This window comes from Xiphias gladius, chromosome 7, assembly GCF_016859285.1.
Source record: "Xiphias gladius isolate SHS-SW01 ecotype Sanya breed wild chromosome 7, ASM1685928v1, whole genome shotgun sequence".
Taxonomy (NCBI): domain Eukaryota; kingdom Metazoa; phylum Chordata; class Actinopteri; order Istiophoriformes; family Xiphiidae; genus Xiphias; species Xiphias gladius.
The window spans coordinates 14,759,795-14,786,432 of NC_053406.1; the positions used below are offsets into that span (position 1 = coordinate 14,759,795).

General features: G+C 40.8%; 2 protein-coding genes across 5 annotated transcripts; one reads left to right on the top strand and one right to left on the bottom strand.

The window, feature by feature from the left end:
* Positions 1-490: 490 nt before the first annotated feature.
* im:7138535 (uncharacterized protein LOC797998 homolog) lies at positions 491-4,505 on the bottom strand. The gene is made up of 8 exons (XM_040130789.1): positions 4,304-4,505; positions 4,077-4,183; positions 3,146-3,271; positions 2,719-2,987; positions 2,543-2,623; positions 2,334-2,450; positions 1,093-1,239; positions 491-1,004 (listed from the first exon to the last, which is right to left on the bottom strand). The coding sequence occupies exons 1-8, from the start codon at positions 4,345-4,347 to the stop codon at positions 840-842; spliced, it is 1,056 nt and encodes a 351-aa protein (XP_039986723.1). The 5' UTR covers positions 4,348-4,505; the 3' UTR covers positions 491-839.
* On the top strand, positions 4,084-26,290 carry si:ch211-235m3.5 (BICD family-like cargo adapter 1). 4 transcript variants are annotated; one of them, XM_040130785.1, is made up of 14 exons: positions 4,174-4,207; positions 4,469-4,522; positions 5,215-5,291; positions 7,029-7,110; positions 7,205-7,955; positions 9,817-10,032; positions 15,917-16,036; positions 17,468-17,614; positions 18,254-18,436; positions 20,779-20,943; positions 21,569-21,652; positions 22,210-22,322; positions 22,670-22,790; positions 24,363-24,605. In XM_040130785.1, the coding sequence occupies exons 5-14, from the start codon at positions 7,710-7,712 to the stop codon at positions 24,603-24,605; spliced, it is 1,638 nt and encodes a 545-aa protein (XP_039986719.1). In that variant the 5' UTR covers positions 4,174-4,207; positions 4,469-4,522; positions 5,215-5,291; positions 7,029-7,110; positions 7,205-7,709. The 4 variants fall into 4 exon arrangements, with proteins under 4 accessions (XP_039986720.1, XP_039986721.1, XP_039986722.1 ...); XM_040130786.1 differs by lacking the exon at positions 4,469-4,522 and having other exon boundaries at positions 4,084-4,207; positions 24,363-26,290; XM_040130787.1 differs by lacking the exon at positions 4,469-4,522 and having other exon boundaries at positions 4,084-4,207; positions 22,219-22,322.
* Positions 26,291-26,638: the final 348 nt, after the last annotated feature.

Below are 26,638 nucleotides of genomic sequence, written 5' to 3' on the forward strand. Positions count from 1 at the left end.
CATCATCCGAATTGCTGCAACAGTTTTTTTCAGTATTTCAAACAATGAAGTAAAACAAAATAGCAATTCAGTCTGATCATCAGGCTTCTTCAAGACACTGGGATAAGAAAAAGCACATAGGAGGATGTGCATGTGTCCTATGTGGGCAAATGGACCAGCAGTACTGCAATGTTGCAACTTCTCTCTGTGTGTAGGACAGATGTAACCAAGGTCTTTTTAGTACTCTGATCAGGCTTTTTATCAGACTGATACTAAATATGGACCTCGTTTAGTCTCAAGTTTTCCTGAGGCAGGAAGGCTGAAAAAATATCAGAGAGGCCAAATAATCACAGCTAATCCAAGTTTTTTAAGAACAGTTAATAAATGAAGAATATCATTTTCATCAGTTTTATGTTTTCTTGCTAAAAATTAGAGCTAAGTAATATTTGGTAATTAAACAGTCATTAAGCATAAAATCTTTGCAAACATTACACACAAAATTACAATACAATTCTGTGTTTAATAAGTTTATTCCTGAGTAAACAAACTGAATCTATAAATGCGCAAAGCCAACATGTAAAAAAAAAAAAAAAAATCAAGCATTATGTTTCAGTTTTCTTTCTTTCGTATCAACAAAAATCTTACAAAAATATCTGGTCACATACCAGTACATTATAGCAATTACAAGCTAATTTAGAAATGTACACCGTCAGATATGTCTGTGTACTATAACTAAAATGATACACACGCTTATAGCTATAAAATTAAATCCTTTGTAGCATTCCGCAGTCTTATTTTAAATAAAGGAAAATTATCACTTATTTCGCAAATGAAGCAGTAAAGCCAAAGAGAAAGACATGTTACTCTTTTTTCCCTTTCTTCTTATCTGAAAATTTACGCCGTTGATGGTGTCCACTTCCTCGTCCCCACCGGTGTCCTTTCGCTCTTCGCTCTTCCCACGCTGGCATAGGTGGCTCAATTTCCCCTGGCCGTCCTCCTCTGTCAGGTACGCTGCCCATTCGTGTCTAAGGAGACCAAAGAAAACTCAGAAACTATCTGCATTCTGAGCTCGAGACGTCCTCATTCAGGTTTATAACTGTTAACAAGTGGTACCTTGTACACAGAGGTGCTTGTTCCAGCTTTGACTGGCTCGATGAAGGACTGATCTTCTCTGGCAGCAAGCAGAAGAGGCAGGGACACTCGGGAGGAGCCGGTGAGGGATGCAAGAGGAGGAACTGAGGCCAGCGCTTCGCTGCGCTCCTGTAAATAAAAGGGCTGACTGAACTGGGATGTTTTATTTTATCATGATGCACAGTGATGCTTCTGTTGTGTCCACAGATGACCTGCTTCAACAACAGATATCTTTTGAAAAGGGCCGAATAAAGTGGTCGACAAGTGGACTGACAGAAAAGTCGTCAGCAGCAATTGTGGTAATCGATTAATCTTTTTAAGTCATTTCTAGCCACACTGGTGGCGATGTCGGTCTGTTGGTCAGTCCACAACTATGGTCCAGACTGACATATTGGGAAAAAATATATAAAACTAAATTAAAACAACATGACAGAATACCATGGTGTTTTCTATAGACATTCACAGTCCCCAGTGGATTGAAGCCTGATAACTCTGGTGATCCTTTGACTTTTCCTGTAGCATCAGATGTATAAATGTAGAGATAGATCTGCAACCATTGGTCAGTGGAAAATTAATTGGTTATTAATTGATTAAAAAAATACTAAAATGATTATTTGATTAAGAAAAAATGCAAAATACTTGCTGGTTCCAGGCTCTTGAATGTGAGGATTTGAAGCATTTCTTTGTTGAAATTGAAATTGTGATGGGAATTTTTCACTGTTTTCTGATGTTTTATAAACAAAACTATCAATCGATTATTTAAGGAACTAATCGGCAGATTAACCGATAATGAAAACAATCAATAGTTTCAACCCTAGTTTACTTGATTCATTGTTGTGTTATAATTCCTATGGGGACTTAATGTTGTTCTGTCACTGGTGATGCTTTGTTTCTTCCTGGCACGAAGCACAACCCTAATAATTTGATGGTTAGTCTACAATAGCTGTCAATGTGAATCCGGTTTTCCTGTCACTATATAAATTTATTTTTACAGTACACCTCTGGTGCAAGTCTTGTTTATGATATTTCATCTTTTTCTGAATCACCATCACTGATTTTGGTGTCCAGCACTGTTTTTTTCTGGTTCCCAATTACTTGCAGTGAAAACCTCAAAGGCCAACTTCTGTCTTCTAAAACCCTACTAACAACCAAATTATCTACTTTGGAATGTCTGTTGTTCAAATGAGTAAGTTGTAACAAGTGCAGGGGTTTCACATGCCTACCTTTTGTTTTTCTCCCCATGCAAACGACTCAAGTGTAACCTGGAAGCGTTTGATCATCATTTGCCGCCGACACTGATAGTCTTTTGACAGAAACTGATCGATCTTTTCCACTTGCATCTGAGCAAGACAAAAGAAAAAAAAAGGTTGAAATGCTGATGTTAGAGTTACGTGCGATGGTTAATAAACTGGTAACAGCCCTGGCAACTTACCCACTGCTCTGAGCTGAGGCTGGTGTTAAGAAGAGGGTCTATCATGGCTCCACCTGGTAGACGAGCGAGCCTGGACTCCACCTGCATTACAATGACATTGAAATAAGCCTCTAAGTGAATCTCGAGTGTGTAATCGTGAATTATACATAGCTCAGTCTCTCTTTTATCAGCCTTACCTCACTCAACACATCTTCAAATTGAGAGGAGGCGTCCATGTCAAGGGCACGCAGCAGTAACACCCATTCTGCCTGCATCTCAGCCTCCCTTCTGTCTTTGTCGGAAACATCATCATCTTCATGTTCCTGACACAACTCAGTGACTTCATGGTTCTGATCAACCACTCGCTGCTCTTTTTCAGGCTCCTCTCCTGTTGTCGTCTTCTCATCAGGATGCGATTCCTTATGCTTCACCATGCGAGCTGCTTGCAATTCTGAGACAAGGAACTCTGAAAGATGAAGCAATATTTTTTTTTCAAGGACAATACACCATTCATTTAAAAATGCTGAGCAGTAAATGTACAAATCCATGGGCAATCATCTGCTATTACCTTAAACACACAACTCTACAACAGAATCCTATTATTTATGATTTCTTGTTTCTCACCAGTGACTTTGTTGAGGATGGATGGCTCCAGCACCTCTGACGTCAGCACCATGAGGGGAGTGAACATGTCTGACAGTAAATCTCTCAGCTCTCCCACCAGCAAGATGTCACCTGTCCTACCAGAGTCTAAAAAAAAAATTAGAAAAAATTGAAAGGTAAGCAAATTTTATTCATATAGTACACTTTAGACTTTAAATGATTAGTCAATTTAATTGATTAGGGAATCAATAGAACACAGATCAGTAACTTTTTTGTTAATCAATCAATTAATTACCTGAGTCATTTTGCAAGAAGCAGTGTCAAACACTTTCTCAAATCTAAGGTTTTGATGTTTTCTCTGCTTTATATGATGGTAAACTGGGCACTTTTTCACAATTTCCTGACTTTTAATAGGCTAAATAATTTATAAATTAATTGAGCAAATAATCAGCAGATTAATAATTAATGAAAATAACTGTCACTTGCAGTCCTAATAAAATGCGTACAGCGATAAATGTACAGAAAAATACAATAAATTATATACATGAAAATGCAACAAAAACAAAGGGATAGAAATTATTAAAATCTTACAACCACAACGCAACTGATAAAACCACTAACATTTACACACACACACACACACACACACACACACACACACACACACACACACACACACACACACTCACTCACTCACTCACTCACTCACTCACTCACTCACTCACTCACTCACACGTCAATCCCACAGTAATCAATGATAAGTGTGAGAAAACAGATAAGTTTTCATTCTGCTTTCACGTGTGGACACAGTTGTAACAGATCTCAGGTCAGAAAAAGGACCCTCGCTGGACCAGTACATTATGCTACTGTCAGTGAAACCACGGTGTGCTGCTCCGCCCTCATCAGACGGAGGTTTAGACCAAAACCTCAGCCTCCTGACCGCCCGTCTCACCTCGGAGCTCTGGACAGGTAGTCCTCAGCTCTGCGGACAGCCAGGTGAGCAGCGGACAGGGAAGCTCATCACACTTACACCGTGTGAGACAGGACCCGCCCAGGTAGCTGTGCAGGAAAGAGAGCCGACAGGTGAGTTGGTGTCCCGATGTGATGGAAATTCATAGACGGGAGACAAGGTGACTACGCAAAAAAGAAAAAAAAACAAAGCAGTTAAACGTTACTTACCCTAAAGCTTTAATGGCTGAAACTGTCCCTACGCTCCTCTCCATTGTCACTATAGTAGTAAACAACTAATTTGCATTTATTCCCGTAAATCAGCCCCTACTCAGCTACCGAAAGCTCAAAAGTGTTTACGATGTTGTTTATACACCGTGCTTCCTCTGTTCGCAGTGTTTAAAGGCGCGACGAAGGTTGCCACCTGCTGGCCGGAGTGTGTACAGTGAGGTGTGGTAAAAAGAAACACATGGATAAAAAAGTTTTTTAAAAATGTACAAAAAATATATATGAATGAAGAGAAAAGGGGATTTATGCAGTAGACTATACATTGCCACCACTTAAAAATTCAGATAAAGAACTGAACAAAACGATGAAAAACACAAAAAATATGTAGAAAAATATATGGGGAAAATGGGAAAAAAACGTGTTATATATAACATAAATTACCATCTGTTTAAATAATTTTAAGCCATTCATATGAGTTGGATTTAGAATGTGAGGAGACTTTAAATGAGGTAGATTTAAGGAAAAGTTTCACTTCATTTTCAAAAGCTGGAAACTGTCTGGAGTGCATAGTGCGTGATAATATCTGCCCTCTACTCTCATCTGCCCCCCTCCCCAACACCTAAACAGTGACTAACCCCCTCATCCAAATGCGTATAACCACTTTACCACTTCTCACAACATATATGGAAGGGTTGCCGGTAAACTTCTCTTCTTAAACTTCCCTAATGCTATTTTCCCTGACTTTCTCTCAGCCTTTGCCAGTCAGATAAGAAACTCTCCCACTTGATTAAAAACACCTCACTGCTCGCACTCTCTTTACTGTCACTTCCCTCAAATGAAACTGTACTGGAGTCAGTCAAGGAAAGTAGTCAGTCCTGTTCGAATGTTACATCTTTTACATTTTTATCCACTAGATGCCACCAGAGGTCTGTGATGGAAGGATGGACCGTGGGTCACGTTGACAATAAAATAACACTACAGGCCTTCAAAGGTGGAAATACAACGTACATTTACTCAAGTACTGCAAGAAATGTGCAATTATGAGTTATTTCTTTTTATGCTACTTAATACTTTTATTCCACCACGTTTCAGGAGGAAATATTGTACTTTTTCCTGTGCTTCATTTATATGAGAGTTTTAGATACTGGTTATCCATTACACAGGGTTATTATTACACATGACCATCTTACAAGACATGATCGAGCACTTTATGCAGGTATTAAGATCAGCTCCATCTCAATCAACATTAAAATGACGCAAGGACGATTTATTAGCGCTGTAGTTTCAATCCGTTTATTTTCAAGGAGCTAATCTGAGACATCTTGTAAATTTTTAATGTATAAATTCTGCCCCTGCTGTCATGTAAAAATATGGACATACGAAATCAACATACCAGTAGCAGACAAACACAAATCCCAACACCCTCTATCACTCACAATGTTTTGGCTCTGCCACAGTATTCTCCTCATCTTTGTTATGATCAGTTCTCCTAATATTTATCTGCCCTTTCCTCCGAGCCTCATTTGGCACCGTCACAGGTCTCACTGATGCAGGCGGTGCAGCTAATGTTTGCTTCAGTTGAGCTGCTTGAGCTCACAGAGGGTGTTATATAGAGTATTATTGTTGTCAGCGAGCACAGGCAACTCCTGATTTAAGACTTCTATGGTTGTCGGTTCTGGCTGTGCTGTCGTGGCTGACTCTAAAAGGCCTCCCCTCCTCCGTGGGCACCGTTTGACCACACTTGGACTTCACCGCAGGCAGTACGTGAGACACCTTGCCACACTTACGGCACAAGCCCATCCGTCAGCAGCCTATAAACCGAACAGGAACAATGAAGACAATGGCAGCAGGACGTACAGTGTTTCTACGTTTGCTTGGATCCTGCTGCCATATGTACAGAGGCTGTGGCCTCCCTAACAACAAAAGCCTCGCCATGCGTCAGGATGCTTCGTCTTTTATTCCCCTGACGGTGCCCCCTGCCCCATGAGACCTTGTGGGGGCTGACCTTTGACCTCTGGCAAGCGGCTAGACAAAGCAGGCAGACACTCCTCCTCTTTGGCTGCCCTGTTCATGCACGGTGGCCTTGTGGAAAACTTGCTGGATGAAGAGAGAAGGAGTAACACAGTGACGCCCTGCAAGGACTGTCATACTGCAATTGCTGCCAAAGGTGCATCTACCAAATAGTAGCCTGGAGGGAGTGAATAATTATGCCAACATGCATTTTGCATTTTAGATTTGAAATTTATTCAGATCACGTTGTAGAGAGCTGCTTTCACTTTGACATTAAAGTCTACTTTGATTCAGTATTGTAAGACAATAAAACATGACATTTCCAATGGTGCAGAATACTTGTGATAGGCACAGTACTTCAAAATACACATTTAGGCCCCATAGCATACAACACATTTTAAGTCTGAGCGGGCTGAGACTTCACTTTGATTGTATTTGTAGATGATGCAAGATTAAACTAAAAAGGCACATTTTACTATTAGGATAGGGGAAAAAATACAAACAGTAAAGAAAATCAATGGTATATAATAATGAACCAAAATGCCCCCTAAAAAAAAACAAAACAAGCAATCTCTACAAAAATACATTTCCAGTGTGGATATGATGTGTTTTGTCATGCAGGCAGAAGACAGACAAAGACGTGACACTGTGACTTCACTGCACATACATCTGTAGTCAAGGTTTATAGAAATGAGTGGAAATTTCTTCCTTTTTTCAGGACAATTTACTCTTCTGTGACATGGCCACAGCAGTAGAAACCCCATGGGAATCCGACAGCACAGCAGTCCTATAATAAGCAGGTACCAGCTTGTCTAAAACTCCAACTGTTATTTTTTTAATATTGTGCACGGGTGAGGTTTTGATTCAAGTCTCCAACACATTTTTGATCCGCAGCTCGTGGTGATGTTGACAAACCGGACACCAGCAAGTGAAGATCTGAAGTAAAATAGTATTTATGGGACTTAACCACGTGATGCGGCTGTTTCCATGTGCAATTTTCTCCTCGGTGACACAGTATCACTTTGAGCCCGGAGTCAGGGCAGGTGTCAGCCCGGCTGCTGACAGAGGGGCGGGAGCAGTGGCTCAGGTGACTGGAGCCAAACTCTCACCCCCCTGGGGGGGGGGGGACAAGCCGTCACCTGCTGGTGACAGAGGCGAGCAGCTTGCGCTCGCGGCGGAGCCTCAGTCGCATCCAGGCGCTCACCGAGACAGCGGCGGCGGCCAGATGTGTCATGGCCGGACGTCTTGTTGACACGTGTATGGCACCATTTCGAGGCGACCTTGTGTTTGTTCGATAAAAAAACAAAACAAAAACAAAAACCAAACCAAACGAAAGGAAACAAAGCAAAAACAAACCACTGCACTTATCCAGAAGGTGTGACTGAATTTACAACTGTTAATGGATCGGCTGGACGCATGGGGCTTCAAGTCGAAGAGAATGGACCTGGGGGAGGATTTCTACTTCGACTACGGAGCGGAGGAAATAACAGATTACCAGGACCCCAGCGAACTTGTGGCTGCTTTGAAACAAAAGGAGGAAGAGGTTATTTTGGCAGCCCAGCTGGGAAACGCATTGCTCCTGGAAAACCGTCAGTTGAAAGAGCAGGGCGAAAAACTTCATGAACAGTACGCGGACAAGCTGGAGGTAAGACTGATCTGCCTGTTTTTATACAGTGCTAGGTTGTTGTTTTTTTATAGAGACGAAATAGAAATAGTTTTTAATGTAAGCAATTCAGGGAAATATATGGTTCGGAAAGTTTTGACGACGTGGGTGCTTCTCTTGGGTGACAGCAGAATGAATTATTCCGCTTGACTGAAAAAAAGAAATCCAGCATAGAAATGATAGGCTACTCCACATATGTATTGGATTTTGTTAAAGAATTTATCATAAATTATACTGACCATAGATGATAAGGTGATTTTTATTGAGATCCATATGGGAAAGATAAGAAAAATACACCCAGTTGGCAGTTTCTTTATTGTTATATGTCCAGATGACAACTTTAAATACTCAGGTTGGGTGACAGAGAGCAATATACATATATACATATTAGTGTGGTGAGAAACAACACCAACGATTGTAATCATAGGTGCATAATTCAGTATATTCCAAAATGCATTGTCAATGTAAATTATTCAATATCCATAGGAAATAGATTGAGGAATTTGCATTATCATCATCAAAACAGCTGCTATTCACATACTAAAGTGTAAACAGGCAGGAAAGTAGGTGACACGTCAAGTCGTTGCATTGCTAAACTTTCCTGAGTGGGATCAGGCTCGTGCCTCTGTGCTCTCGTCGTACTCTCTTCTCTTCCTTTGCTCTCTGAAAAGATCTGAGTCCCAAAAGTATGTCTACCCCAAGACCCAAGTCTGCACTGAAATGTTCCTCAGGCAAGCTGTCTTCACAGGCCATGCAAGAGACTGGCGACCTGCTGCTGTACAATCTAACTTGACAGACATTAACGGCTGAAGCCTCATTAGGAGTTAAATTCTACTTCTAATAAAAGGAGAGAACGGCAGTTTACAATGTCAGCAGCGAGGTCCACGGATCTATCGGGACCCCCTCAGCGCTCCCACACTTTAAGCACCCTGATATGACTTGGTGCCGAGTCTCCACATTTGGTAAATGTCTACAAAACAACCGATAAATCCAGCCCAACACCAGGGACGTTAAGGACAGCAGGTGGAATCAAGTTGTCTGCAAACATTTACCTGTTGTATGTTCAGCCTGAAATCTTATCAGGTGTGACTACGGCTTATCACAGTAAGGACAAATAGACAGGCTGGAAATGTGACAAAGTGCTTCACAAAGAGATGCCAAGAACTTGTCTGATTGAACCTGCAAGAGAGGTGCATATATGAGGTATCACTGAATATAGGGGCGTAACTAACGATTATTTCCATTATGGATTCATCCGCAGATTATATTGTCAATTAATTGATTGATTGTTTGGTCTATGAAATGTCAGAAAAAAGCCCAGCTTCCCCAAGACAGAGGGAATGTCTTAACTTTGCTTTGTTCTTGTCTGATTAACAGTCCAAAACCAAATGTTTGGTTGTTTTCTTGAAAAAATGACAATCGATCAAATATCAGAGTAGCTGTAGATACATTTTCTGCTGATTGACTAATCGACTCATTGTTTCATCTCTAAAAGAATAAATGAAAACAGATGTGATATTTTCCTGTAGTAGAACGAATTGTATGTTGTAAATCCTCTGTGCAGCTCAATTCAGGTTAGAGCTGTCACACATTTCCCATGATCCTTTACAGGACTCAATGAGGTTCATTGTTTCATTCTGTCACTCGGATTCCTTCCAGAACAATACGTTGTTGTTGTCACATCCGATTGCCATCAAGGGCAATTTATTAGCACTGTAGTTTCAAACCAACACATAGTATGAACATGTTGAATAAACTGTATTTATGACTTGACTTTTGTTGTCCCCAAGTAATATTCCCACTGTCACATGTTGAGACATTAATCTTTTCCACCTCTGTTTAGGAGCTAGAGCAGGGCAGGCATGAGCTGCGGCTGAAGCTGGAGGCCTGCCAGTCCCAGTGGGAGAGCCAGGTGGGGGACCTGGAGAGGGATGCGAGGGAGCTGAGCGGCCAGGTGGAGCGGCTCACTCAGGCGCTCGGTGAGGCCGAGAGGGACAAGAGTCGAGCCTGGCTGGAGCACAGCGAGCACACACAGCGACTCAGGGAGGAGCTCAGTGCAGTGAGTCCCACGCATGGATAGTAGTTTTTAGTTAAATTAATTGAACGTAATTCTGCCCACACCACATGAAATGAGGGTGAACTATAGAGCTGGGCGCTAAGAAACCCCCCTGGCTGCGTCAGGTAACTGAGCCTTGGTGAAAAAAATCTGCGGGCCTTCTCAAACTGAATGAGACGGGCTGTCACCCAATCCACGCGCCGAAACTCGGTGATCTTTACAGAACACTCAGGTCTCAGTTTGACTCAGTCTAATCGGTTCTAGAGCAAGGCCAGACTCTCAGGCTGTTTATAGGCTCAGAGCAAGGCCATGGCCAGGTGCTTGCTGGACAAATACCAGCTTTAATAAAAAAGAGAGTTTTCATCTGCGCAGGAGAGACAGATGTGGGAGCTGATTATTCAGAAGCTATGAAACAACACTTAGATGTTGGCCTGAGGGAAATGATCCGTGCCAGTGTGGAGTGGGATGGAAACAATATGTAAACAAGAGGGCGAGTGAGAGTTAGTGCCATGACTTGATTTTAAAGAGTGAGGAAAGCTTAGAGAGCTTCACTTTCTTAGTCTTCAGTGACAGTAAACTCAATATCTTAAGGGTTTTGTTCTGTTGGTTGGACAAATCAGAGTATTTGACGTCCTCTTGGGCTCTGGGAACTTTTTCCCAGACAGTTAATCGAGAAAATAATTAACAGTTTAAATGATTGTGAAAGAAGTTGTTAACTGCAGCCTTTTTCGCTCACTTTTCTGATTCCAGCTTCCTCACTTTGAGCCTTTCTCTGTTTTATATCATTGTAAAGTGAATGTCTTTGAGTTTTGAACTGCTGGTGGAGCAAAAGGAGATGTTTGGGGCTTTAGTATGTAACAACTGTGAAAAGCATTTTTCACTTTTTTCTGACATTTTATAGACCATTGATCGATTTAATTGCAGAAAAAATGGGCAGGTTAATCAATTATGAAAATAACTATCAGCTGCTGCTCTAGATGAGAACATTAAAATCTGTCAAACTACATCCAGTTTATTTAGTAACATGAAGTTAAATTTTAACTCTACTTGTAGGACATAATAGACAAGAACAGTGGCAGCATACAGCTGACTCGAATCATAATCGGCGTGTTAAAATGGGTTAAAGTCAAATATTTATGATCCTCAGTGTTTGAGTCCTGAGAAGACGATGTACACTGGGAGGAAAATCAAACTGGTGACATATTTTACAGCCTCTTGTCAGTTAACATGGAGGAGCTGATTGGATCACACAGCTAGACAACCTTGAGTACTTTTTCAGCCTGAGAAGTAGGGATTATTTTCCTAAAGATTACTCTCGACCGATCACTTAGTGGGGCACTTCCCTGTGCGGTTTAGAAAATGATCATGGAGCCTGAGCTCGCAAAGTTATAAATGAATCCAAACAACAGTGTGCACCCTCCCACGAGTCAAGGTCCACAGAATGAGGAGCCATGAATGTCTCTCCCCCTCTGTGGCCAGGCTGAAGGACTTCACTGAGGAAAACCGACTCCCTAGAAGTTCAGGAAAAAGTCAATTTAGATAAAAGGTGCTATCTCTGTTTAGGCTGTTCAATGTGAGGGAAGTGGGGGAAAAACGTATTCTTTGGGTAACTCTGGACTCTGTGTGGTTGTAACAGTCAGAGAAGAGAGTGAATGTGTTGAAGGAAGAACGAGCGTGAAGAAGCTCAATGTCTGATGTGTCTTTACCAGACGTGGTGGAGGGTACTGCTGCCTCTGTCGCACCGCCGCCTGGTGTGGTGAGTTTGTGTCTGTATTTCTGTGATCACAGGAGTGTGTGTTTGTACAGGCGCTCCCACACTCACGACTGGAACATGAGATTTTGTTCAGTGTGTCCTGATCGGGCTTCAGTTCTCAATAGGAGAATTTTATATTTATTATAAATTTTATAAAAAATACTGAAAAATGCCTGTCACAAGTTGCCAGAGTCTTCAAATGTCTTGATTTGTCCGACCAACAGTCCAAAACCCTAAGATGTTTCGTTCACTATCATTAACAAAACTGTTGCGGAATAATTTTCTGTCTGTGGAAGAATGGATTAATAGACTAACCCTTTCTGCTCTTGGCGTCAGTAGAGTTTGTGGGGCAGAGTTTTTGTAGATTGTGAGTCTACTTGTAATGCTGCCCGTAGCAGGTTTCAAAGAGCTTGAAACATTATATCCTAATTGTGAGAGTGTAACCAGAGCATGAGAGGAATCTGGAGGAGGGCGGCCATTTCTCACCACAAAAACCTGAGAGAGAAAGAATTCATCGTGTTTACCAGCAGCAGCAGAGCAAAGCTCTGATGTGAGAGGAACGACACGAGAACAATGTTGACGTGTGCAAGATAGTCAGTCACATGCTGATGGTTTAAACAGTAGCTAAGGTGCAGGAGAGTATGTGTTGAAACATCTGAGAGTGTTGAATGATGTCGGGGTGTTTTCCTTCTGATCACATTACAAATGTTATCCTCCCTGCCACTGAAAAACAGCTGGGAGCACTTCAATCAAGCATTAATGAGATTTTCTTGTGTCTGATGCGTCACTTTGTTAATAAATTTATTGACACAGTTTGAGCAGCAATCTCTGAATGTTTAACAAGGAAAACCATGAAATGTGACCGTGCTTAGCCAGAAGGTCATGAAATTATTTACGCTGAAAGGAAAGAAAAATTAGATGAAGACATTTTGCTGATTTAGTTTCACTCTTCTGCAAGAAAATGTTTCACATCTTAACGTTATTGGTGTATTAGAAATTTGGATATAAACAGAATTACTGAAGAAGAAGTACCAGACTGGAAAGGGAGTAGGATTAGAGGATGATAATCTGGACTTTCTCATGAAATTGGGTTGTTTATTGGGTGGAGACATTTACTCAACTCTAAAGAAATAAATAATACATCCCTAAAGGTAAGCTCAGGACACTGGTTTGGACCTGTGTCAGGTTAAATGAAATATAACGGTCAGTCTTTGGTTATCAGGTTTTATGTTTACACTGGCTATGACAAACCTTATTGGTTGAATCACACTGCTGCCTGCATTTTGGAGGCTGCAGTGTGTGGTGCTGTTGACTTTTATCGCGTTACACTGACAGGTGTTTCCCATATTTTGTAGAGCTGAAATGATTGTCGGTCGACAGGAACATAATCAGCAACTATTTTGATTATAGATTAATCATTACAGTGATTTTTCAAGGAAAAAATACCAAAAATTTGCTGGTTTCAGCTTCTCAAATGCTCACATTTGATGCTTTTTTTTTTTTTTTTTTTTGGCTGAAACATGATGACTTTTTATCAGACAAAACAAGCATTTTGAAGACGTCACCTTGGGCTCTGAGAAATTGTGATAGTGTGTTTTTTCACTCTTTACTATCATTTTTCACCCAAACACATAAAATCCTCACATTTGAGAAGCTGGAACCAGCAAATATTTGGCATTTTTGCTAAAAAAAAATAAATATTCGACCATCAAAATAGTTGCCGATGAACTTTTCTGTTGGTCAACTAAACGATTAATCAATTGTTGAAGTTCTACTATTTTTTTGACATTTCATAGTCTAAATAATTAATTGATTTATTGAAAAAAGAACAGGCAGATTAGTTAATAATGAAAAGACTCAATAATTGCTGCCCAAATATTTTGTCCACTGTACCTCAGTAAGGGTAGACTGGGCATAAACAAAATGTTTGTTGATTTGGTCTTTTCTGTGTCGGGTTAACTCTTCCCCTCCTGCTTTCCAACCAGTGATACATGATCACCTTCCCTGGCCTCGGATCACAGTGTGTTATTGGACAGTTGTGACAAAACCCTAACTGATCCATTATTGTAAAACAAGACGCCCAAAGTTAAGCCAGCCCCCGTGACCTCTGCTCCCTCTGGCAGCATCGCCCAGCTCATAAACAAAAAGGAAGAGACAATATACATTGCGGAGAGATATAAATCTTTCATTTTCTCCTTCGATGTTCCCCCTCATACCCCAACATCCCATCATCCCAGGGGAAAGCCGTCTTTTCTGTGTGCTCCCTTAGGGGCTCGGCTGTAGCTGGGGAAGTCAGCTGTTAGATACCTCAGTGTTTGGATCGGTGGAGGCCCGAGGCTCCAGGGGCCGTGTGAGGGGTTGTCATCTTTGTGTCTCTACCAAATGGAGCGTCCTCCTTCCACTCCGGTTTTGGTGATTCTCAGTGGGTCGCTGCCTCTATTGTGGAAGAGGCCCATGTTGAAGAGACGAGGGAGCAATAATGACAACTCATGGACACAAACGTTCATCTTTAAGGCCCCCCCCCTTCTCCTCCTCATAGTGTGTCTGCATGCTATGTTTTGTTTTTGTCCATCAGTGCATGCTTTCCTCTCAGACACACACATACTTGCCACTAATTTTAGCCCTCATGCCTGCCTTACTTCCTCTGTACACTCCTACAAACACATACACACATGCTGTCCCCTCCGCTCTACTCTCCTGATGTCCATGTTTACCCTCCACCACATTGGCAGGGTGATGTCACCGACAAGACCAAGATGCCCTCTGCTCCATCTGCCGCAGAGGCTGGTCTTTCATCTTGTATTATGTGGCGGTGATGGGACCTGACAGGGGCCCGCCAAACTGCTGAGTAAGGGGAACTGAGGGTCCGAGACCAGGGCGGGGGAGGAAGGGAGGGGGGTGTTCACTGGGGCTTCAGAACTGGCACAGCAGTGTTCCAAAGATCCCTGCGTTTTTTATGTTTTGAAATCATTTTGTGCTTGAGAGAGAAGTTATGTGAAAGTGGACGATTTTAAGACAAAAAAAGAGATGATTTATTTATCATTCATGTACCACTTAATATCAGACATGGTTTGTCAGTGACTGGATAATGTTTCCCTGTTCCTTTTGATGGATCGGCGATTTACAGGAGTCATGTTGCTTTTTGAGACCAAACAAACATGATGAATGCATGTCTTTCCTCATAAAACATTTGCATTTGCAGTTTTTTAAAATTCTAAATCTTACGTTCTTTATATCCACATTCGCTAGCTGGCACATTGTTACGCTTCTTGGCATGTTGCTGCTGTCAACTGCAGAAACCATCGTCAGAATTCAAAAAATGGACCCACTTGTAAAAACAATGCTCCAGAGCACTAAAACTGGTCGAAAAACTCCACAAGGTACCTTTTTAAATTAGTCGATGTGACCTTAATGTCTGGACATGGGTTCTGAGCAGTTCAACAAATACATTATTTTTCTTTCTCAGATTGTTTTCACCTGAAGGAATTTTAGAGCCCCGAAGGGGTGAAAATAGCCAGTATTTTACAAGAAAAAAGATCAACGTATTTTGGCCTTTCTTACCCCTTTAATCTCTTATGCGCAGCTATATTTTATCTTTGGACCCCAGTGGGATGTAACTTGGGAACCACTGGGTTACAGAAGCACACTGTACCCACTTGCAGTTACTCTGAAGGCAGTAAAGAAAACCATCTCTCAGTTTTCTATTGCTTCAGGGCCCACAGCAAAAACAATACCAAACACATTTAATTCTAGTCACCTAATCCCAGCCTTTCTTCCCACTGGGGTCTAGATTACAGGACTTTATCTCAGAGAGACCTCCTGCTATATATTTGGTTATTGTTAGATTCAAGATAGTGTTCTCAGTTCTTTTAAAGCTTATGCCTCGGGCAACCTTTCTTTTGTGTTTCAAATTGACTGATACAGATGCATGATTCCACTTTTCTTGGTCATGGTTTGATTTTTGTCTGAGTGATTTTTTTTTTTCCTCTCTCTCTCTGTACTTAAATCTGTCTGTAACCCCCCCCTCATGTGGGGCTGACCTGCAAATTCAAAAGCTACATGCCTATTTTATTTTACTCAATTTTATGAATCTTGTGTGTCTGTGTTTTCTGTCTGTGTTGTATTTGTGTGTAGGCAATGGAGGTGGAGAGGGCCATGTCCAGCGAGCTGCAGGCTCTAAAACAGGAGCTCCAACAAAAGGGAAGCCACAACAGGCCGCAGGATGAGGAGCTGATCAGTGCCATGAGGGAGCAGGTAACTACCATGCACAAACACGCTGCATATACCACTAAATGCTGAAACCAAACCGAAGCTAATCCAAAATGTAGCTGTTACGATGAAAGGATGGTCTGGTAAAATGTTCTATTCTTAAGAACAGTGTGTATTCACACGGACACAATGACCAGACCACAGTGCACCAGTGTGCCATATTCATACTACTGAAATGCTGATTGTATTGCCAGATACTGGTTCATCTTGCCTTAGCTTCGGTTTAGTGTCATTTACATAGGAAAAATCTTTGACTGAGGGTTTTTGAGATTCAGGTTGTTTTTTTTTACAAATATCTTCCCCAATTCCCCTATTCATTCATAAAGAACATAATGCAAGAGCAGGCAACGGAATAAATCAGGGCACATAAAGAAGAGTAAAGAATTGAAATAGGACAAACCATTAAACAAAACAGTACAAAGAAAATACAGCACAAGTACAACAAAAGTGGGGCAGAACCTTCTCACAATAAAATAGTAATTTTTATGTCCAGTCAAAATGGTACATGTCACGGTATGCAGGACATTATGTCATCATGCGTCTGTGAATCTGTGACTCTGTTTCTCTTGATTGTAAATCTGTGACCATGTGATTTTGAATCTTTAAGTCTGTGTCCCTTTGAGCCTTTAACTCTGTTCCTCTGTGACTCTTTGACTCGGTAGACACATTCTTGTGAATTCTACAAATTGTGAGCTAATTACCTTAATTATTTCCCTTGTGAACACGATAACTCAAGAACAGTACATAGTAGAAACTTCATACATATACCACAGGTACCCCATGTGGAGTAGATGAGCTGATTAGATTTTGGTGTGCCTTGCTGCATAAATGTGTCTATTAATGAGTGATTATTAGTACTGTGAGTATATGTATTCATACTTTCTTTACTTTCTTTATGTAAATTTAAAAAATGAAACCAAACTTCACAGAAGTTCCATTGATAATTATTAGTCCTTTTGATTAGAGATTCAAAAGAGATAATAATCACCATTAACTAACCATTCAGGATTTTTCTGACTCTTCAATCTGTGGAGAACAATCCTTCAAGCAGCAATAAAGCCTGCTGGTGGGAGGATTCTGGCAGTGCTTTATGCAACCATTCTTTAATACTTTTGATTAATTGTTTCCAGAAAAGAGAAATCAAACAGATTATATTGTATTGAGTGGCCGAAAATGCCTACTCTCATTTTCACCCTTCCAGTAGTTTTAATTTGCTTTTTTCGGGGAGAAAAAAGTTAGAGAAAAACTCCAAAATATTTTTGGTGCCTCTCCAAACACTCACTGATATTAACATGAGTGGATTGACGGGGTGTGATGCAAGGAAACACTGGGGGTTAGTGAGAATTTTCCTCTCAGAGAAGAAATACATTTTTTTTGTCATATTTAAAATCTGTGTGTTTGTGTGTCTGTTTCCAGGTGTTGCGTCTCACCCAGAAGGAACAGGTGCTGGAGGAGCGTTTGGAGAGTGTGTCTCAAGAAAACACTGAGCTGAGGGCAAGTTTGGCCTCTTTACACACACGTCTGACTCTGCATGACCAACTCAACGAGCAGCACAGTCAACAGGTACATACACAAATACATTACATGCTAAAAAACATACAGGCGAGCGAACGCAGACACACCAAGAGCTTCATTCTTTCCTCAAAGAAAATACACACTCATTAGTGTTCATTGTAGCAGCAGGCAACACAAAACAGCTCAGTGCAGTTAGTGTATGACTGAAAGAGCCTCAATAACAAAGGGATTTTCTGCTCCCTGTCTGGTGGCCTGGGTTTCGGCCGGTTTGTGGAAAGAATTGCTAAACAATCGGCTCATCCCCGTCATTGTAACTTTCGCTCACAATTCTGGATTCCACTCGTGTTAGTTTAGTTTCATGTTGGGCTGGAGGCCGGAATCTGGCACGTCAGGATTTCTCTCGCACTGAACGTTAAAAGAGTTTTTTTACATGGGTGTTCCATGACAGCTTTTTAAAAAGCAGACTTGGCTCAGCTTGAAATCACTTTTGTGTTATCATATCCATCTCCCTCTGTCAGTTATCCATATAATTTATAAGGATTCATAATGTTATCTTATCTTAATCTCTTTTATTTGTTGTACTTGTTACGCTCAGACTCACATTTGTACCTGCAGGCTCTATATTTCCATATGTTCACATGTGTGTTGATCCATGTGTGCGTGTGTGTTCCCCCTTGTGTTTTTCAGCTAGCCGAGGCGTGGCAGGAGTTGGAGGTGGCACGGGGTCGCTCACAGCAGCTGCAGGCCCAGGTGGAGGAACTTCAGGAGGAGGTGTCCCTGCAGGAAACCAGGAGCCACGGAGACGCCTCCCTGCTGTCTGAGCTGGAGAGCAGCCTGGAGACCGCAGGGCTGGGAGTCAGCAAAGAAGAGGTAATGAAGCAGCAGGTCTCAAGCAGGTTACTATTTAACACAATAAAACCACAGTTTGTTAAAACCTTGTGCCAGAACAGCAGAAAATTTGGCTGCAAACTCTTGTTAGTGAGATTAAAAAGAGGTTAATCTGCCTATGGTGTAGATGCATACTATACTGTATTTGTATTTCCTTAAAGGATAAAGCTGGAGATATTCTAAAATGTCCTTGTAGTCAACAAATCATATGAAAAGACCAAATCAACAATGAAGGGATCCCACTAAGAAGTATTGCCTGTGTAGCCCAAGCTTTATATATGTTATTTCTCAGACCATTAGAGGTCCATTGTCCACTAAGCCACACAGCTGCACTTAGTGACATGTTCTTTCATTATCCCCTGGTTTTGGTCTTTTCATGGGATTGTTCACAGTAGGAAAAACACCAGCCTTATCCTTTTAACCAAAAGCTGAATAATTCAAAGTAGCATTACAAAAAATTAATAGGGATGGTTGACATTGTCTGGTTTGTCAGTCAATACTCAACTTTGGATGTGGTGAGAGACTAAAGGATAGAGAAGGATAACAAATTCAAAATTGAAAATAACTTTCAATTCAGTTCTAAATAATCAATATAAATACCAGCTAAGCAAATGACATGGATAAATATTAGACCACAGATGAAAAGAGAAATTTGAACAATAGCTAACAAACTTCATTCTCTGTCATACTGGCATCTGCAACGCAATTGAAACCCAAGGCCCCCAAAAACTTTCATAGGCAACTAACATGGTCAACGGTGTGGTCATAGAGGTGGTATGAGTAACAGGCTTGTGTTCTTAGACAGGGTAAATAGAAGACAGCGATGGTCCCAGCTAGGAAGTGTGAATGATAATAATCATCCTGAATAGAATCATTTGAGAATCAAGACAGACAATGGTAGAGAACAGTGTTTTAACTGAGAACATAGATCGATTACTGACTGGGCCCATTGGGCACAGGCTCCGGCATCAAAGGGTTTAGGGGCTCCTGGCCTAGAGCCCCCGTTTAGAGTGACTGTTAACAATCAAATGACTACAAAGACAGTCAAATCAGCTACAAAAAGAAGCAAAATGACTGCAAAGTGACTCAAAATGACACCAAAGACTCAGAACAACCACAAAGGGACTCAAAATGACTGCAAATAGAGAAAAGAAATGACGATAGAAACAGCAGATAGTTTAATTTGGAAGCGGCTGCGCTAACGTCTTCTCCATACTGTAGTCAACAAGTGTTGGTTTTGGGGTTGTGCTGTTGTAGACCTGCCCACAATGATTCACAAATATGTTTTGAGGGGAAACTGTGTTCATGTGATGACTGGAAACAAAAAGTTTAGAATACATATCTTTCCATGGAAGACATGTACAGTAATATTACACAACAATAGCACCAGAGAAACATCCTCTACAAGTTGAATTTCAGGAAACGTGTACGAACGTTGTTGTAGTCAAAGCGCATGAGCTGTCTCTGCAGAGAAAAACAGGCTGACAGAACATTTTGTTCAGGTTGTCTGTGACAGTGCAACCTGTGTACAATGCAAGAACACACTCTGCGAGAAAAAGTGTGAAAACCCTGGCTTTTAAAGTGAAGACACCACAACGAAACATCAGATGAGGCTTGTTGTATAAAACACAAGTTTGGATCGTGCCTGCGAGAGAACAGGAAAACTGACTGATAGTGAAGCAACGTCCTCTATTTCTCACTCTCTGGGTGTCTAATGTTATTGTTTTGTCCCAGCAGGAAAATGTTATGTATAACTGCACTCATGAGTCATTCATTACATTTCCTGTTTGTCATGGCCACATTGTGGGAGAGCTTCATTGTTTTATAGCTTTCAGTGCATATGCGCACCTGTATCTATAACCTTATCATAAAATGTTATAAGATTATCTCATCTACAGAAACTGTGCGCGTTTCTCTGTTAAGTGACCATGATATCGGTATCATCATGTGATATATTTAACTCAGGGAAGTTAAATAAAGTGATGAGGTAATGTTTGCACCTCCCAGTGTGTAAATACTTGATGTCACTTAAGAAGTGATATGTAAAGAGAACATATTGCATGCTGTAAAAAGGATGATAAATACCTTATATTTGATCCAGTTTCGTTGTCAGGAAGTGCTTATTTTTCACTAAAACATCCGACACATTAGCTCCTTTCATGTGGGCCAACTATACAGTATCAGCCTCTCTATCAGCCTAACTCAAAACTTCAAACTACCCAATTTTGGCTGGGAAAGTTAATAGTTAAGTTCAAAATGTATAGTTTTTTTTAAAAAGTCATAATTAGCATAAAACAACATGCCTCCTCTCCTTTTCTACTTAGATAACGCAAGAAATGGGGTCCATCCTTCAGTTACTACTCCCACTGACCCAGGAACTGAACAGCTCAGGGAGGTCAGAGGCCCTGGATCAACAGGGGGACCTGCTGGTCCTGCTGCACCAGCTGAAGAGAGTAGCCCAAACCCTGGCACAGGGATCCAGCCCTCAGGTGAGCGCGAGCCACACAAAACCAGCAAGTGGGGCAGGAGGGGGAAGTGCGAAAGAGACTGACCTTGTTGGTTGAAATCAAAGAAGGCAGGAATATTACACTGTAGCTTTTGTGTTTTTGAATCATATATCATTACAATATACAGACGGAGTGTATATATATATGGAAAAACTGCCAGCTCTAAAGTCTATATATGTATTTATAGATCCAGAGAGCAGTCTACTCACGTACCACGTTCATTCATTTATTTACTGATGGCCAATCTGCCCCCTGGTGGCTGTTAGTTGCACCATAGTGTCGTCACACTGAACCACGCTGAGGAACTGTGTGGCCTTGTTTATCCGGAGGATGCCAATGAATTGTTGCAATTGATAGCGTATATGCTCTGCTAAACCTCCTGTTTGCCGTAAGCGGGAGTCGTGTACAATTGTCCGGTTGTGTCTCGTGGCATTTGTAGACCTTTCAGACCAGAAACATGCGTTTACCAGTGTAACTAAATATTCCCGCCCCAGCCTCCTTCCCCTCAGAGCACCATGCAAATAGGCCAACACCACAAAAAACTGCTTTTGGTGTAAACCTCTGTGAAACGCACGGCCGACACCTGATCTCTTTGTTGATGCCTCAGTTCCAGGAGCTGAATCGGGCTTTTGTGGACAGGACGGGTGATCAGTGTGGGAATACGAGCACAGCACAGGAGCTGAGAGATCAGGTAACCCAGTGTTGAACAAACATATCTGTCAGGGAGGGGCGGCACCTGTGGCAGCCCATTACTTTAGGATTTCGCTGTGCCAGTACTGACCTTGTTACTGTCACTGTAATTCATCTTAGTGTCATATACAGATTCAGTGACCTTTTGAGCACTTTGTTACAGGAGTTAACCAGTTTGATTTATTTCTGTCACAAAGTTAAATTGTCTGCTGCCAGTTGTAACTGACACAAATGAAATAATATACTGCATCACTTACAGAGGTCTTTGTAAAAAGTGTGGCCTAGCATAACCCCTGAATTAGTTTATTCAGGTTCACAAATTACATGAAATTGTCTTTAGTTTTTATTTTTATCAAATCTCAGTTTTTATTTTTGTTACAAATTGCAACATATGTCATGTCGCTTTAGTGGAACAATCATTTCACATTGCTATGAGTTCTTGGAAGTCAGAAACCATTTGAGTGCAACCACAATGTCTTCATTCTGTTTTAAACAGATAGATATATTCAGTAAGTTTTACACAGGGGTCTTGACACCATTCATGTCTTCCTCCTCCAGCACGTCCAGCTGCAGCGGGAAAACGCTGAGTTGAGACAGAAGCTGCAGAGCGCACAGGAACAAGCTGAAGTCGTCCAACAGGCCATCAGAGACAGAGATGAAGCCATTGCCAAGTGAGAAGCTCATTATTTCTCAATATCCTCACTGCAAATTGTAATATCAAAAAATTCAGATTCCATTTTTTTGTTTACTATCAGAAACTGTTATCCCTCACTCTAATCTGGAATAAATCAAAATATACGAAAATTTAAAAAAATCTTGGCTGAATGCATTTATTACATTTCTAAAAAAAAAAAAAACGAATAGAAGTAAACAGAAGTAATTCATAGTTCCCGTAGAAAGCTACTCCTCCAGCCATAACAATGAGTTTTTACCTGTGATGAGGTTGAGCATCCTGGGTGTAACCATTTCATGTATATGACTCTGATGTGACTGAAGAGGTTTCATCATTTCTTGGTAGGAAAAACCTGATGGAGGTGGAGTTGGTGAGAAGTAAAAATGATATGATGTCTCTGAACAACCAGTTATTAGAAGCCATCCAACGTAAACTGGAACTGTCACAGGAGCTGGAGGCCTGGCAGGTGGGGTCCCCTTCTCTCCATAATGCTTTTTGCCCATCACATCCAGTCTTATATATCCTTCAGCTACCTAAATCATCTCTCATGCTGTCACACTGCCTTACTGTCTTTGAATCTTTCTGCACATTACCTGCTTTAGGAAATCTTTAATTAATTAATTTAATTTACACCTTTTAAGTTCTAAAACATCTGATGAAAAATCGTTTTTTGGGGGATGCTATGTGCAGTTTTAGTGATAGATGACAGAAAGGAGATGAATGTATCTCAGTCTAGGTGTCCTCAGTGGGTGGTCAGGGACAGATGCAGCCATATCCCTCTCGCCCCTTTAAGTCTGGAAGGATATGAACAGCAGGTGTTTCTGTCCACGTGTCCTTCTGCTGCTGAGTCACTTTGCCAAACCGAGCCATCTGCTGGAGGGTCTGATCACTCGTGCTTTGACAATAATGCAGATAATATTTAGACCAAAACACTGATTAATTTACCGGAGAAATCGTCAGTGTTAGTTGAAAGCAGAAGTGTGCTATTCCCACATTAAAGGCTAAAATCATTCAGATGGAATAGGTCCAGAAATAAAAACTGTTAAATGTGCAGAAATGTACAGAATATTCACAAGCCATGTGCAAAGCGGATAGACTGAGCTGAATAGTTCATAAGAACAGAGAAAATACTGAAGTGTAGACCATGAAGACGGTGCTATCAGACATCAGTGTCATACTATGATAAGATTCGCAGAACATTTTTCTTTCTCTGCATACAACCTGAGTAAAAATGGAGTGGTGTAAGCAATAGTTTTACAAAATTTTTTGTAAAACTGTTGCTTACACCATGATCCGAAACATAACCTCCTTGACACTTAAAGGAGAAGGTGTCAGTGGTGATCATTTGCATTGTTTTCTTATTGTCAACAAATCCAATGAAAAGACGAACCGAACAACGTGTTTGTCCATCTCCCAATACTTTCCGACTTCTGCCGCCTGTCCGTGGCACTCAGCCCTTGGCCCATTGGTTCCTTCTGAAGAATAAAATCTTTAAAATATATAGTTTCAGTTTTAAAAAAGGCTCAGTAACTTCCTGAAACGGCTGGGGACTGTAGTTTTTGGCAAGCGCTAACCAAACAGGAGAAAATAGTGCATTTGTTGGGGACTATTTTCAAGTGTGTATTAATACATTTCTAGCGAGTGATTACGGCAGCAGGACAGCGTATGTGGGATCGGCTCACGTGAACCACAGTGCCCATTCGCATCGTATTGAAGAAACATGTCACCCAGTGCAACAGTGTGGCTCACTGATGGCACGAAAGCAATAAGCATTATCAGACTTTTAGCTACACACACAATACTTGTTAGCTGGATCAGTTGAGAGGTGGTTTTGGTCTTGTGGGATTTACTGTATTGACAATTAAAAAAAAAAAAAAAATTTGACAAATTGTTAGCAATCAAGATGATTATATATAGTGAGTTAAAAAAGATATGAGGACAGTACTGACATTTATTCTTGGCCAACATGAGACACCAGACTGAGTTTCTGGGCCTCAGACTTCCCGCTCATTTCCTCTTCCTTTCCACCTTTCCTCAGGACGACATCCAGATCATCATCAACCAGCAGCTCAGGTCCCAGCAGCAGTCGGAGCAGCCGCAGAAGAAGCCCACCTCCAACAGCATGTCATTCTTCCGCAGGCCCAGCAGGGCGACCTCCACCTGGACACGCCAGCCGTCCTCCTCCTCCTCAACCTGGAGTTCAGACGCCAATCAGGTCAAAACCCAGTCCCCCTGGAGGGACTGGTTAAGACGCGGCAAAGGGGTGCAGTATGGCAAATGATGGACGCTGAGTGCTACAGGTACTCTCATGAGTGCTAAGAAGAGGACGTGCCAGGAGGAGAGGACAGAGGGAAGTCACAAGTAAACCTCCCTGTACATCATGTTTAGTGCAAAAAGAGCCATAAAAAAACCTTTTAATTCAGTGATAAACAACGGAGCCACTACGGACAAAGACTTGTCAAACAGACACTTACCGAAACACATTCCACTGAGAGGCTGAGCCTTCCTAAAACCTAAACTGTGACAACTTGGAGCACTAGCATGTTCACAGAATTACTTTCAAAGGTTTGCTTGAGACTGTAAATATTGTGCCCTTATTTTTTAATATTGTGAATGTCTTTCTGTCTGAAACTTTATATTGTATACTATACATAATACTGTAGGTGTAGATAAGTACTTGTTTGGATTATTTAACTTCACAGGTCAAAGAGAAAAAAGGACAGTCAGAAAATAAATGATCAAACAGTTAATGTCTAACTGTACTGAATTTTGTCTTTGCATACTAAGTTGGATGTGAGAAGTTAGAGGTAAAAAAAAAAAAGTTGATTGTATAAGAAACATGTACACTGAGAAAGCTGTTATTTTTTTATAATTTCATTTTTTTGGTTTTTCATAAAAAGCCAACTATGTTCTCTGAATGATGACTTGGTGTGGACATATTACACAAGTGTCTTTGTATAGCAGACACATGTGCTGTACATGTATGTTCTGAGACTCACTGTTCAATATTGAAACTGCTTTATTTCCAACTGTCTTGTTTCCTGAGCTGTCTGACTGACCACATCGGGAATGATCGCTGGAAAATTTCATAAAACAACAAATAATCCTTTCGGGTTTTTGAGTGTTGTGTTCTGAATATTAATATGATAAACTGACAACGGCTAAATCAGGCAGCTGCTCGACCAGTGACAAGAAACATCTAAAGATGTTACGTTAGAAAAGCAGCAGTTGTTTACACAGGGTGACCTTGTAGAAAAGTAGTAGTTTCTCAGTCTTGTAACCTTTTCTTTTCTTGTCCTACTTTGTCTTTTTAAGAGAATTTGACCAGGGAAAGTCAGTAGAATAGAGACCTGAAAAACGTCTTCAATTTAGGGAGTTAAAATGGATTTTCTCTTGTACAATATCAAAATGCATCACTGGCTCCAGGATGACCATACACTGAACTTCTTTAACAAATGCACAAATCAAAAAGAAGTGTCTGCAGTGTCCAAAGTATTTAGTACAAATACTGTACTCATTGTACAGAGGCTTTAGAAAGTATTTATTGTGCGAAATCGACTTTGTCTTCAATCGACACACTAGATATACACACGTAGTAATCAGAACTAAAATATCAGATTTTGACAAAATTATTGAAAAGGAATTGCAGAACTCTCATTTACAGGGTTTGAGTTAATTTTTTGCTGCCTTGTAGCATAAAGTGGCCATAACATACTGTTTTCAAAGGGGACTGATAAGGTTAAGATCAGTAGCAGCGATGCAATGATTACTTCACCAGGTGCTACAAAATGCACATTCAGAAAAAATAGGCCTTGCGTTCTGGGTCCTGAGCAGTCATTTCAGTAATGAGAAGATAGAAACTGCATGATCATGTGAGAAGTGGTTGGATTATGGAAAAAGTTTCATGACAGAGAGCCAAGCAAGAGATCATTTTCCAGAACATCATACATCATTTTTCAAATAAAAAAATGTATACACAACACTGGTGCCATTAACTTTGTTTATAAAAGCAGTACATTTTTAAGTACATATTTAATTGCTTTGAATTAAACTTTTTGTTTTATTGATGTGATATACACTCCCTGGCCACCTTATTGGGTACACTTCTACAATTTAATGCAATTCAATATAACAAATCAGCCAAAAGTTTCACATTTAGGAGGGCCATATTGTTCAGTTTTTACTGACACTGTCTGAGAGGTCTTGATGAAACTGTATGTTTATTACTGAGACTGTAGTTAGTGGTGGTGTTGTACTGGGCAAGATTATACTGAAATGCGTTTCTATTATTCTTCCTCTTCATTTTTATGAATG

Excerpts from the sequence above, each read along its gene's own strand:
- im:7138535 (XM_040130789.1), bottom strand. The coding sequence starts at position 4,347 with ATGGAGAGGAGCGTAGGGACAGTTTCAGCCATTAAAGCTTTAGG. Across the intron at positions 2,988-3,145 it reads CATCCTCAACAAAGTCACTG|AGTTCCTTGTCTCAGAATTG; the intron begins GTGAGAAACAAG and ends TTCATCTTTCAG. Across the intron at positions 2,624-2,718 it reads TTGAAGATGTGTTGAGTGAG|GTGGAGTCCAGGCTCGCTCG; the intron begins GTAAGGCTGATA and ends ATTGTAATGCAG.
- si:ch211-235m3.5 (XM_040130786.1), top strand. The coding sequence starts at position 7,710 with ATGGATCGGCTGGACGCATGGGGCTTCAAGTCGAAGAGAATGGACCTG. Across the intron at positions 17,615-18,253 it reads ACGAGCAGCACAGTCAACAG|CTAGCCGAGGCGTGGCAGGA; the intron begins GTACATACACAA and ends TGTGTTTTTCAG. Across the intron at positions 22,323-22,669 it reads AGAGATGAAGCCATTGCCAA|GAAAAACCTGATGGAGGTGG; the intron begins GTGAGAAGCTCA and ends ATTTCTTGGTAG.